We start from the raw sequence: 14,759 nt of genomic DNA on the forward strand, positions 1-14,759 counted from the left end.
TTCAATATATAACAAGCTTATACATGATTTACTTAACTACATAAACCAGGAATAGCTTTAGTCTATTTAAAAAAATGTATGTACAGTGGGGAGAACAAGTATTTGATACATTGTCGATTTTGCAGGTTTTCCTACTTACAAAGCATGTCTGTAATTTTTATCATAGTTACACTTCAACTGTGTATGATCCAGAAAATCACATTGTATGATTAAGTAATTAATTTGCATGACATAAGTATTTGATACATCAGAAAAGCAGAACATAATATTTGGTACAGAAACCTGTGTTTGCAATTACAGAGATCATACGTTTCCTGTAGTTCTTGACCAGGTTTGCACACACTGCAGCAGGGATTTTGGGCCACTCCTCCATACAGACCTTCTCCAGATCCTTCAGGTTTCGGGCTGTCGCTGGGCAATACGGACTTTCAGCTCCCTCCAAAGATTTTCTATTGGGTTCAGGTCTGGAGACTGGCTAGGCCACTCCAGGACCTTGAGATGCTTCTTACGAAGCCACTCCTTAGTTGCCCTGGCTGTGTGTTTCGGGTCGTTGTCATGCTGGAAGGCCCAGCCATGACCCATCTTCAATGCTCTTACTGAGGGAAGGAGGTTGTTGGCCAAGATCTCGCAATACATGGACCCATCCATCCTCCCCTCAATACAGTGCAGTCGTCCAGTCCCTTTTGCAAAAAAGCAGCACTAAAGAATGATGTTTCCACCTCCATGCTTCACGGTTGGGATGGTGTTCTTGGGGTTGTACTCATCCTTCTTCTTCCTCCAAACACAGCGAATGTTTAGACCAAAAAGCTCTATTTTTGTGTCATCAGACCACATGACCTTCTCCCATTCCTCCTCTGGCTCATCCAGATGGTCATTGGCAAACTTCAGACGGACCTGGACATGCGCTGGCTTGAGCAGGGGGACCTTGCGTGCTCTGCAGGATTTTAATCCATGACGGCGTAGTGTGTTACTAATGGTTTTCTTTGAGACTGTGGTCCCAACTCTCTTCAGATCATTGACCAGGTCCTGCCAAGTAGTTCTGGGCTGATCCCTCACCTTCCTCATGATCATTGATGCCCCACGAGGTGAGATCTTGCATGGAGCCCCAGACCGAGGGTGATTGACCATCATCTTGAACTTCTTCCATTTTCTAATAATTGCGACAACAGCTGTTGCCTTCTCACCAAGCTGCTTGCCTATTCTTCTGTAGCCCATCCCAGCCTTGTGCAGGTCTACAATTTTATCCCTGATGTCCTTACACAGCTCTCTGGTCTTGGCAATTGTGGAGAGGTTGGAGTCTGTTTGATTGAGTGTGTGGACAGGTGTCTTTTATACAGGTAACGAGTTCAAACAGGTGCAGTTAATACAGGTAATGAGTGGAGAACAGGAGGACTTCTTAAAGAAAAACTAACAGGACTGTGAGAGCCGGAATTCTTAATTGTTGGTAGGTGATCAAATACTTATGTCATGCAATAAAATGCTAATTAATTACTTAAAAATCATACAATGTCATTTTCTGGATTTTTGTTTTAGATTCCGTCTCTCACAGTTATGACAAGTTACGGTATGTCATCAAACTCATATGATATGATATTATGATAAATTACAGGATGTCATCCAACTCATATGATACGATATTATAATTTATAATTATAATTATAATTTAGGGTATGTCATTCAACTCATACAATATTGTAAGACTGGGTAAGAGGTATGATACTTCCTCTAATTCTTATGATATTGTAGCCTACAACTACTATTCAATTCACAATGTAATGTAACATTTCAAATGCAATGAATGGCGCTGAGGCCAGGTTGCATAGAGAGGAGCTCACTACAACTGCACCACATCTAAATACATAATCTATAGTTTGTGGACAAAAATCCGCACACAAATGGCAATAGGCTTTAGGTCGCCAGTACTGTTTTGCGATGGATCGGCACATTTACATTGTGCTTCTAAATGAAATGCCTAAAATAAAACAGTGTATAATAGCATCAATATCACTACTATTTTGTGCATCAGGCATTAGGCCTACTCATGGAGAAGGCTGGTACTAGTAGATTATTAACCTCTGATGAGCCGTTGAGTCATTTAAAACAAACTCACATTGGACAATAACAACTGTGTGTGTGTGTGTGTGTGTGTGTGTGTGTGTGTGTGTGTGTGTGTGTGTGTGTGTGTGTGTGTGTGTGTGTGTGTGTGTGTGTGTGTGTGTGTGTGTGTGTGTGTGTGTGTGTGTGTGTGTGTGTGTGTGTTTGTGTAATTGCATGCACACACAGAGGTAATAGCAGCGAAAAACAGGTTTAATGTCAACAACGTGATTCATCATCCCATCCTATTCACACAACAGGTTCTCGACACTGTCTATGTTGCTACCTACTGTGCTTCTTCAGTGCCACAAACACCTAGCAGGTATTAACTAACACTCTCTGAAGGTATCTTGCCAGCTAGGTGTAAGGTAAAATTAATTCACATTTTGCAAGTCCGTAGTAGGCTACTTGGTATGCCTACAACCAATGGATATGTAAATGTAAGCCTGGTGCCAACCCATAATGACCAAACCATTTCACTTGATAAGTTACTATCCACTGTTTCTTTTGTAATTGATTGTTGTGGTTGGTGGACTGGATGAATGAATTGGCCAATAAAAAAACAATCAATTGAAAGCGACAAGACATTTATTGGCTTTAGCCCACAGCCCACAGCCCACAGCCCACAGCCCACAGCCCACAGCCCACAGCCCACAGCCCACAGCCCACAGCCCACAGCCAGGTAAAAAGCACCACATGACGATATAGTTGCATAAGTGCCTACCGACTCCGCCTCTTCTCCTAAAGTATAAATTGTACTAAACTAGTCGAGCAGATAGAGATGAAAGCAAGAGGCTTGAGAGAAAGAGTAGATCATCAACTCAAAATTAGATTAGAATAAACTCAGACATGGGAGACCAGATGCGCTATGCCACTCGTGCCCAGATTATTGGAGTGATATATAGAGAGGCATTTCAAGTCAAGGTAAACCACTATAGAAATGAATAAGCGTAGAGTGTGTGTATTCCATTTTTGTGTATATAAATTGGTCAATTTAAAAATGTTTCCTAATTTGAATCTGTTAAATTTTTTGTTTTCTAAAATAATATAATTTAATGTTTTCTACAGATGTTTATGATCTCCATACTGTGGTCTGATGAGAGTGAAGTAATTGTCTACAGATCATTTCTAGATTTGAAGGAGTTTCATGTAAGTTTTAAATTGAACCTGTACATGAATAAAGGAGCGTCAATTAGCCTACCGGTTAAGGGCATTGGGCCAGTAGGTGAAAAATATGTAGACATGCCCTTGAGCAGGCACTCAACCCTAATTGTTCCTGTAAGTTGCTCTGGATAAGAATGTCTGCGAAATGACAAAATAAATGTAACAATTAAAAGTGATTGATACATCTTTATCAGAGGATATGTGATATCCCTCCTCTTATTTCAACAGAGACAATTGAAGAAGAGGTTTTTCCTTGAGAATCCTTTCCGCAAGAGAGACAGAGTGATTCCCAAATTCAGAGGTAAGTCAACAACCTCAGTCTCATCTTTGCCTCACAATCTACTCCCAAACTATTTAAACACTGCTTCGTCACTTTGCTATCTCACTTCCTCATCACATTCATGTTGTTCTTCTTCCTACCTCAATGAAAAAGTGAAACCTCAACAATTCAAAAAGAGGGAATACATTTTTCTTTCTTTCACTGCGAATACTGAGTTCGAACCTTACTAATTGTTGTCTTCTCTCAGCCACAGCTATGAGGAGAAAGATCCAGGAGAAGGGTCCTTGTTGGTTGATGCGTCGGATGAATTTACTGGAGAACTACTGCAGCGACTTGCTCAGGTGTGACCCCTCCGTGACCCACAGTTCAGAGGTCACTCGGTTCTTCATGCCCAAAGACCACGACCTGCAAGCAGACTTCACCAAGAACAGGTAAACACATACAAATATTCCTCGCTTCAGCCTCTTTTTAAAAAATAATTTTTTTTATTGTTTCAGCATTCTTATTTCACTACACTAATAATTCAATCGTATATTAACGTACTGGATGAGAGCATCTACTTACTACATGGCAACAATCTTTTATGAGCCTAGCACTCTGGTCTTCTCATGTAAATTTAAAGAAAACGTCCAGCAGGTACTGTATGTTATCGTCAGCATTTGTCTCCTCTCCACAGCATCATGATGCTGCCATCGAAGGAGGGGGTGGGGAACATGAGCGGGCAGTGTCTGAGCGTGGGCAATAGGACACACGCCTTTGTTAGCAAGTCTTACCGCTGTGTGGGGCCCTACAACACCAAGGACACTAAGAACAGGCCCTTTAAAGTGGCCTTGGATGAGAGGCTGGACGTGCTCATCAAAGACCCGGCAGGTTAGAGTCCTCCTTAATATAGTTTACTTTTATTTACCTGTATTTAAACGTAGGTTAGCCCACATTTAATTTCTCCTTACACTGTTAACCTGGGATAGGCTCCACTTTCAAGCTTTGTGTGGAGAAACATGGAAATGAAGACTAGTCTAATTAAGACTTCCTCTGACTCAATCTGTGTGTGTTCATTCAGGCTGGTGGCTGGTGGAGAACGAGGATAAACAGTTGGCCTGGTTCCCTGCTCCCTACCTGGAGATGTGTGAGGCAGAGGAGGATGAAGATGAAATGAATGGAATTCCCTTGGGGGGTGAGATACTTCATACGGTATATTAATGCATATCCTTTCCACAGTCCAAACTTGATCACAGTTTGTTTAATATACTAGGCCTACTATGGATTGCAGTTGGCGCATGGTGAAACCATAGTAGTTTGAACATTCCACAGCCAGCCAAACACCAGGGGGCAGTCCTGAGCTAGATAAAACACCCTCATCCCAACAAAGTAGAGAATGACAGACTGAGAATGTATGACAGATTACAATATGGCATTACAAGATGTTCTGTCATGGTTTTGAGATTTGTCAGAATCCACTATCTACAGTGCCATCGGAATATTTTCACACCTTTGTCTTATTTCACATTTTGTTCTGTTTGGGGTGGTAGGTATCCTCGTGGTTAGTGTTTGGCCAGTAACAGAAAGGTCACTGGATCAAGTCCCTGAGCTGACAAGGTGAAAGTATGTCCTTCTGACCCTGAACAAGTTAGTTAACCCACTGTAGGCTGTCATTGTAAATAAGAATTTGTTCTTAACTGACCTGCCTAGATAAATAAAAAATAATACAATGTGGATTAAATAGATTTTTCTCACCCATTTACACACAGTACCCCTGACATATACTGACAAAGTGAAAACATATACAGTACCAGTCTAAAGTTTGGACACACCTAGTCATTCAAGGGTTTTTCTTTATTTTTACTATTTTCTACATTGTAGAATAATAGTGAAGACATCAAAACTATGAAATAACACAGTCATGTAGTAACCAAAAAATATTGAAACAAATCCAAATATATTTTACATTTGAGATTCTTCAAAGAAAACACCCTTCGATGACAGCTTTGCACACTTTTGGCATTATCTCAACCAGCTTAATAACCTGGAATGCATTTCAATTGACAGGTGTGCCTTATTAAAAGTTCATTTGTGGCATTTTTTTCCTCGTTAATACATTTGAGCCAATCAGTTGCGTTGTGACAATGTAGGTTTGGTATACAGAAGATAGTCCTATTTGGTAAAAGCCCAAGTCCATATTATGGCAGGAACAGCTCAAATAAGCAAAGAGAAACAACAGTCCGGCATTACTTTAAGACATGAAGGTCAGTCAATCTGGAAAACTTAAAGAACTTTTAAAGTTTATTCAATTGCAGTCGCAAAAACCATCGAGAGCTATGATGAAACTGTCTCTCATGATGACTGCCACAGAAAAGGAAGACCCAGAGTTACCTCTGCTGCAGAGGATACATTCATTAGAGTTAACTGCACCTCAGATTGCAGCCCAAATAAATGCTTCACAGAGGTCAAGTAACAGACACATCTCAACTGTTCAGAGGAGAGTGCGTAAATCAGGCCTCCGTGGTAAAATGATTGCAAAGAAACCACCACTAAAGGACACCATTGATCAATTTCTTCAAAAGATGATCAGGTCTATATAGTTATCAAAAGTATATATATTGGTAGTAGAAAGGAAACACAGACTATTTGTTCAAGTATTAAAATTCTCCTTTAGTAATACAATTGTAGGTGGAAGTCGTTACCGAGTACAGTATATGATAGCTCTCCCTGGGGCGCACTTTGGCATAGTGGGTGCGGAGTCAGGAGCAGGAGGCAGAAGGTACAGAACAATGCTTTAATCTCCGGCACAGAGAAAATAGTGCAGGCCAATACAGGGCACACATAAACGACCGGCCCAAAACCAGGACCTAACCAGTCCGGAGGTAAAACAAAACTGAAACGCACTACCACACACAAATACAAACATAAGCCCATACAAAGAGCAGGCGGGCCTTACCGGCTTAACTAGCCCAACTTAAAACCTAAACAAGAAACAGGTGTAACCAATAAGACAAAACCAACAGAAAAGGGAAAAGGGATCGGTGGCAGCTAGTAGACCGGTGACGCCGACCGGTGACGCCGAGTGCCGCCCGAACAGGAAGAGGAGCCATCTTCGGTGGGAGTCGTGACACTCCCCAGGTTCTGCAAAGTGTCTAAGACATCCTGTAACTCATAAAGCCTCCCCTGTTCCCCTTCTGTGACTTTCTCTGGCAACAACATTTTAATTCATCTATCCTCCCCCTGACAGCAGCAACCATCTTGTCAGCAATTGAAAGCTCAGAAGTGGGTTTGATCGAAACCTGACCTTTCATCGCAAGTATAGAGTCATAACAAGGTGAACGAGTCCAAGCATCTTCTGACAGGTGGCTGTTTTCATCATCCCTGCGGCAGCCTTGTGTTCTCAGAAAACCAGTCGTATTTCTCAGAACCTCAGACAGCCACGGTGGGGCCCAGACAGGAGGAGTAGGACCGTAGGTGGTTTCTGCCTTCTGATAGTGTCGGAAGGGCACAACACTCCAAACAGGTGTTAACACACACAGAGGTCTCCTAAGAGATAGTTTACAGTTTATCATAACACAATTTATTAACCCTTTAAAAGGTATGAGGCCTTGGTTTAACCCCTTCAACCCCAATAGGAAGAAGAGAATTGCTTGGGCCAAGAAACTTGAGCAATAGACATTAGACCGATGGAAATCTGTCCTTTGGTCTGATGAGTCAAAATATGAGATTTTTGGTTCCAACTGCCGTGTCTTCTGAGACACAGAGTAGGTGAACGGATGATCTCTGCATGTGTGGCTCCTACTGTGAAGCATGGAGGAGGAGATGTGATGGTGTGGAGGTGCTATGCTGGTGACACTGTCAGTGATTTATTTAGAATTCAAGACACACTTAATGAGCATTGCTACCACCGCATTCTGCAGCGATACGCCATCCCATCTGGTTTGCGCTTAGTGGGACTATCATTCATTTTTCAACAGGACAATGATCCAACACACCTCCAGGCTGTGTAAGGACTATTTGACCAAGAAGGAGAGTAATGGAGTGTTGCATCCAGATGGCCTGGCCTTCACAATCCCCCGACCTTAACTCAATTGAGATGTTTTGGGATGAGTTGGACTGCAGAGAGAAGGAAAAACAGCCAACAAGTGCTCAGCATATGTGGGAACTCCTTCAAGACTGTTGAAAAGCATTCCAGGTGAAGCTGGTTGAGAGAATGCCAAGAATGTGCAAAGCTGTCATCAATGCAAAGGGTGGCTACTTTGAAGACTAAAATATAAACACTTTTTTGGTTACTACATGATGCCATATGTGTTATTTCACAGTTTTGATGTCTTCACTATTATTCTACAATGTACAAAATAGTTTAAAAAAACTTTGACTGGCACTGTATATATATATTTTTTGCTTGAAAATGAAATATAGAAATATCTAATTTACATGATTATTCACACCCCTGAAACAGTACTTTGTTGAAGCACCTTTTGTGGCGATTACAGCTGCGAGTCTTTCTTGTTAAGTCTTAAAGAGCTTTCCACTTTTATTCTGAAAAACTTATGTGAAAAAAGTAAAGGGTTGTGAATACTTCTAAAGGCACTGTATAAATTCCTAGAAGGACTACTGCTACTACTAGTACTACTGATGGTGTTGTAGAACAGAATCTCTTTTGTTGTTTTAACAAGCTTCCTGGTTTATCCCTCAGGAACTCTCTACTGTGCTGTGAGGAGTTACTCCACTAACAATAGTGATGAGGTGCCTGTTCCTATTGGCTCTGTGGTAGAGGTGCTGAGGAAATCAGATAACGGATGGTGGTTCATCGGGTATGTCAACATGTAACCTGACTATCAGTCTGCTTGTCTGCCTCTCAGAATGCAACACAGACAAAGCAACCAAAACTGCATTTACTTGTCTGGTCTATGATACAAGACAACACAACCAATGTACAACCTCTCATTTTCTTGGCTACAATAGTGTGACAGCAAGTATGTGGGAGGAACGTTTGAATGCATTGTCACTCCAAAAGTAATTATAGTTTATGTGAACAGGGAGCACCTACAGTGCCTTGCGAAAGTATTCGGCCCCCTTGAACTTTGCGACCTTTTGCCACATTTCAGGCTTCAAACATAAAGATATAAAACTGTATTTTTTTGTGAAGAATCAACAACAAGTGGGACACAATCATGAAGTGGAACGACATTTATTGGATATTTCAAACTTTTTTAACAAATCAAAAACTGAAAAATTGGGCGTGCAGAATTATTCAGCCCCTTTAATTTCAGTTGCAGCAAACTCTCTCCAGAAGTTCAGTGAGGATCTCTGAATGATCCAATGTTGACCTAAATGACTAATGATGATAAATACAATCCACCTGTGTGTAATCAAGTCTCCGTATAAATGCACCTGCACTGTGATAGTCTCAGAGGTCCGTTAAAAGCGCAGAGAGCATCATGAAGAACAAGGAACACACCAGGCAGGTCCGAGATACTGTTGTGAAGAAGTTTAAAGCCGGATTTGGATACAAAAAGATTTCCCAAGCTTTAAACATCCCAAGGAGCACTGTGCAAGCGATAATATTGAAATGGAAGGAGTATCAGACCACTGCAAATCTACCAAGACCTGGCCGTCCCTCTAAACTTTCAGCTCATACAAGGAGAAGACTGATCAGAGATGCAGCCAAGAAGCCCATGATCACTCTGGATGAACTGCAGAGATCTACAACTGAGGTGGGAGACTCTGTCCATAGGACAACAATCAGTCGTATATTGCACAAATCTGGCCTTTATGGAATAGTGGCAAGAAGAAAGCCATTTCTTAAAGATATCCATAAAAAGTGTCGTTTAAAGTTTGCCACAAGCCACCTGGGAGACACACGATACATGTGGAAGAAGGTGCTCTGGTCAGATGAAACCAAAATTTTACTTTTTGGCAACAATGCAAAATGTTATGTTTGGCGTAAAAGCAACACAGCTCATCACCCTGAATACACCATACCCACTGTCAAACATGGTGGTGGCAGCATCATGGTTTGGGCCTGCTTTTCTTCAGCAGGGACAGGGAAGATGGTTAAAATTGATGGGAAGATGGATGGAGCCAAATACAGGACCATTCTGGAAGAAAACCTGATGGAGTCTGCAAAAGACCTGAGACTGGGACGGAGATTTGCCTTCCAACAAGACAATGATCCAAATCATAAGCAATATCTACAATGGAATGGTTCAAAAATAAACATATCCAGGTGTTAGAATGGCCAAGTCAAAGTCCAGACCTGAATCCAATCAAGATTCTGTGGAAAGAACTGAAAACTGCTGTTCACAAATGCTCCCCATCCAACCTCACTGAGCTCGAGCTGTTTTGCAAGGAGGAATGGGAAAACATTTCAGTCTCTCGATGTGCAAAACTGATAGAGACATACCCCAAGCGACTTACAGCTGTAATCGCAGCAAAAGGTGGCGCTACAAAGTATTAATTTAAGGGGGCTGAATAATTTTGCACGCCCAATTTTTCAGTTTTTGATTTGTTAAAAAAGTTTGAAATATCCAATAAATGTCGTTCCACTTCATGATTGTGTCCCACTTGTTGTTGATTCTTCACAAAAAAATACAGTTTTATATCATTATGTTTGAAGCCTGAAATGTGGCAAAAGGTCGCAAAGTTCAAGGGGGCCGAATACTTTCGCAAGGCACTGTACTTGGCTGGCCACCAACAGTTAATACCTGAAATAAAATGTCATAGTGACATCCCATGGTTCTTACAGTGTTATTTGGTAACGAACAACAGTGAAGAGAGTAGGGATGACCAATCACCTGTTAGTAGTTACTTTTGATAAATGATGATTGATGGTGACGAACTGCACCACTTCAATATTCTGTTAAGCAAAGACATGAAAGTCATGACCTCAAGATGTCCTGTAAAATAAAAAACTATTCCAACTCTGAGTGATGCAGCTCTTTTCTCTCCAGGTATAATGGAAGGATGGGCTATGTTCCCTCCATGTACCTGCAGCCCTACAACAACCCACGTGCTGGCCTCCACACCCTGCAGAGGAAGCTGCACAGCTCCTCTCTCAATCTGGCAACCCACATTAACAGCTCTACTCTCAACCTGGCATCAAGTGGTGGAAGCCAATCCAGCAACCTCTACCCAGCCACCCTGTATGAGGAGACAGAGCTCAAGGAGCATACTACCCAGCCCAGGGGTAATCCGTACCGGGCTCCCCATCTCCAAAAGACCCGCTCTCTGGAGCTCCTGTCTGAGACCCGTCTCGGCATGGCCGTCCCTCCATCCCAAAGAGAGAGAAAAGACCTGGAATCAAAGCCAAAACCGGCAGTCCGCAAGAGCACCATCAGCGGGGCAGAGTCCTCCATCTCTGACTTCAGCTCGTCAGGCATTGAGTCTCTGGGCCGGAGTGTCAGGGCATATTCCTCCAGCGAGGAGGACCCCCTAAGCCCCCCACACAGCCCCAAGTCCTCACCCGAGCCAAGGGAGAGGAATAGTGGCCGCAGCCGCCCAGATGAGAGCCTCTCCTCCAGCTCCAGGCCTGAGGCTGGGTCCTGTAAGATGCCCACCGCTGCCCCCAGGGTGCCCACGCGACCCAGAGCCCATGAGATCCTGAGTCGGTGTACCACCATGACCCGCAAGGCTGCCCTGGCCTCCAGGGGGGAGTTCTCCCTGCAGGACCCCATCCAGACCCACAAGAAAGGTTGGCAGCAGTGGTAGGGGAAGTGGGAGATAGGGTCATGGGGAGCCGTGGGGAGTGCTGGTTTTGGGGTTAGGTTTAAACTCGTCTCTCGTGATCGACTTTACATGTATCACAATACTTTGAGAATGGCTCATGAGACTATGGTAAATTAGCATAAGAATGCCTATGCTGTATGCTACACTAACTATGACTCCATCCAACAATTTTACGTGAGTAATATACCTGTTAAATAAAAAAACTCTTGACAGGCCTTTTATCCATAATCAGAGTTAAGATGGGAAGAAAACACATTGTACTTCTGTTCTTTATTCAATAACTTAAAAGTTATGTGACAAAGTACTTTTTCAGATGTGTAAAGTCTCATACACTTTAGATCTACCCCCTTGTAGTTCACCAATGACTGGTTTGTTTGTAGTTGACCAATGACTGGTTTGTTTGTTGTAGCCTATATTTCATACTTCTATTGGTGTCTGAAGTCACTGTTATTCCATACTGGAATTTTACTGTAACTGTTTACCATTACTGTCTGTATGCCTTATATGCATGTCTAACTAATATAGTGTGCATTAAACAATATCCTATACACTGAATTCAATGTATGCATCTTTCCAAGTCGTATTTTCTACGGTGGTCACGTGTTTCTTTCCGTTTATATTGTCAGCTCAGAATCCACTACCTCGCAAGGAAACTGAACATCTTATTAAAGACATCCCTCCAACACACACACAATCCACCAGTTGCCTGCGAAGACATCAGGTGAACAAATACCCGTGGTATTTAAGAAAACACTAGAAGTGATTGAGGAGCTGAGATTAAGATTCAAATGGTTCATTACACTGTTTTTCTTGTTACTTTTATCTTTCTAAATGAGTTCAATGCATTCATTTCAAAGGCGAGGTGACTTAAACTGCAAAATGAATGAAGTGAAGAACAAGCATTGTGTGAAAGCATTCGTGTGGATTGCCTTGACACTATTAGACGTTGCAATCTGAGATTGTCGATTTGCTTCTGATTGAGTTGAGAATAACAGCATGTTTATGTAACTTGGTTTCTTCTGTTCTCTAACAGTCAGTTAGAAAGACAGATGAACAAACATTGAAAAATAAAGCTCGTCACTCTGTCATCGCCTTGCCATGGACACTGTTAGATGACAAAGGTGTTTCTCAAGTTGTTGCTGTTGGCAGCAATTTCTCTATGTGTATGTCGAGAAAAGACTTTTGTAAACATGACTCATGCTACGGACAAAGGGATTCACTTCTTATCACATCTTAAAAATAACTTAACTGTATCATATTCCATATCAATCTTTATGGACAATGTATGTTTTGCTTTTCATGACAACAAAAAGAAGACAGCACTTTATGTCCCATTTATTATTTAAATAAACAAGGTATTCTGATAGTTTCCTTCTGAGAAAAGGAATAGTGGACTCACAGTAGCAATCCATTCCTTATCACAACAAGATGAAACTAGCCTAATGCATCTAGATTAAATCTGTCAATCAAACGAAAAGGAAATATATAAAAGAGAAGAATGTGGAGTTTCCAAATCATTACATGAATTGAGGTTCTCTGATTTCATCTATAACTTCCACTATTACTTCTGGACTTGGACTACCCAGCGGTTACGTGTTTAATCAGGTGCAAGTGAAACTAAAGCAAACCAACCGTGTACTTTTAGGAGTGGCATTTACAGTCAGGAACAAAGTGTTAATTGTGTTGACATTATGACTTTTATCCCAACACAAGCGGGAAGGACACTGATTAAACATGTAACTGCTGGGTAGAGTAGCTGAACTGACACAGTGACATTCTTGCTTATTACACACAAGTGTTGCTAAAAGAGTGACGGCTTATTGGGAAAATGAATTAATATTCATGAAAAGTCAAAGCAAAGACAAGGGAATGTGCGTAATGGGAGTTGCTTAGGGATCAATGATTTACTGGTGGGAATGCTTTTAAGAGAAGGTTAATACTGTAAGAAAGGTATTAAAGACTTTTGTTTACACAAAAAAAACATTGGTAGATTATTCAATTGACCTTTAAATCACTGAAAATACAGACATAGCTGATATTTAAAAAAAGTTCCCATGTCTCCAATTTACAGGACATTGTGCCAGTAAGTCAGATCAGTGTAATGTAGTCAAAGCATGCCACAAGTTGGCACCAATTCAATTAAAACAAAAGGAGGGAAGCTTCAGAAATGTGAATCACAAACGTATGTTTCATGATTAATGACTCATGGTGTAATTGTAATAACATACAGGAACTCAAGACGTTTTGTTCACCTGACCTAGAATAACTCACAATGAAATGCCGACAGTGTTAACTCCAAAATTAAATTTATTCAGTTATTGTCACAGCACCATTTGTCCCCCCTCAAGCCGAACCCATGACAGCCATCAAGGAACTTCACTGGACTTTATGCAAACTAGAAACCATATATCCTGAGGCTGCAGTTATTGTAGCTGGGGATTTTTTACAAAACAAATTTGAGGAAAAGGCTACCTAAATTCTATCAGCATATTGACTGTAGTACTCGCGCTGGACAAAAACTTGATCATTGTTATTCCAACTTAATGAATGCATACAAGGCCCTCCCCAGCCCTCCTATAGGCAAATCTGACCATGACTCCATTTTGCTCCTCCTTTCCTATAAGCAGAAACTCAAACTGGAATTACCCGTGCTAAGGACTATTCAACGCTGGTCTGACCAATCGGAATCCACACTTCAAGATTGTTTTGATCACGCGGACTGGGATATGTAGCTTCCGAGAATAATATTGACGTGTGCACTGAGACGGTTACTGATTTCATCGAGAAGGGAGGTGTTGTACCCACTGTGACTATTAAAACCTACCCTAACCAGAAACTGTGGATAGATGGTACATTTGCGCAAAACTGAAGGGCGAACCACCGCATTTAACCATGGCAAGGTGACTGGGAATATGGAAGAATACAAACAGAATAGTCATTCCCTCCAAAAGGCAAAACGTCAGCATAGAGACAAGTGGAATCGCAATTTAACGGCTCAGACACGAGAAGTATGTGGCAGGGTCTAAAGACAATCACAGACTACAAAAGGAAAACCAGCCAAACCGGACACCGACGTCTTGCTTCGGGACAAGCTAACCAAGTTTTTTCCACACTTTGAAGATAACCCAGTGCCACCGATGTGGCCAGCTACCAAGGACTGTGGGCTCTCCTTCTCCGTGGCCGACGTGAGTAAGACATTTAAAAGTGTAAATCCTCGCAAGGCTGCCGGCCCAGACGGAATCTCTAGCCGCGTCCTCAGAGCATGTGCAGACCAGCTGGCTGGTGTGTTTACAGACATATTCAGTCTCTCCCTATCCCAGTCTGCTGTCCCCACATGCTTCAAGATGGCCACCATTGTTCCTGTACCCAAGCATGCAAAGGTAACTGAACTAAATGACTATCACCCCGTAGCACTCACTTCTGTCATCATGAAGTGCTTTGAGAGACTAGTTAAGGATCATAACACCTCCACCGTACCTGTCACCCTAGACCCACTTCAATTTGCATACCG

At 41.9% G+C, this 14,759-nt stretch overlaps 1 protein-coding gene across 2 annotated transcripts; it reads left to right on the forward strand.

Moving 5' to 3' along the window:
- The first annotated feature begins 2,885 nt into the window (after nucleotides 1-2,885).
- On the forward strand, nucleotides 2,886-11,808 carry LOC135511967 (NADPH oxidase organizer 1-like). Of its 2 annotated transcripts, none has more exons than XM_064933508.1 (8): nucleotides 2,886-3,018; nucleotides 3,163-3,243; nucleotides 3,487-3,559; nucleotides 3,786-3,969; nucleotides 4,215-4,408; nucleotides 4,599-4,712; nucleotides 8,217-8,334; nucleotides 10,474-11,808. In XM_064933508.1, the coding sequence occupies exons 1-8, from the start codon at nucleotides 2,944-2,946 to the stop codon at nucleotides 11,228-11,230; spliced, it is 1,596 nt and encodes a 531-aa protein (XP_064789580.1). In that variant the 5' UTR covers nucleotides 2,886-2,943; the 3' UTR covers nucleotides 11,231-11,808. The 2 variants fall into 2 exon arrangements, with proteins under 2 accessions (XP_064789580.1, XP_064789581.1); XM_064933509.1 differs by having other exon boundaries at nucleotides 3,792-3,969.
- The last annotated feature ends 2,951 nt before the right edge of the window (nucleotides 11,809-14,759 follow it).

Source organism: Oncorhynchus masou, chromosome 24, assembly GCF_036934945.1.
Source record: "Oncorhynchus masou masou isolate Uvic2021 chromosome 24, UVic_Omas_1.1, whole genome shotgun sequence".
Classification (NCBI taxonomy): domain Eukaryota; kingdom Metazoa; phylum Chordata; class Actinopteri; order Salmoniformes; family Salmonidae; genus Oncorhynchus; species Oncorhynchus masou.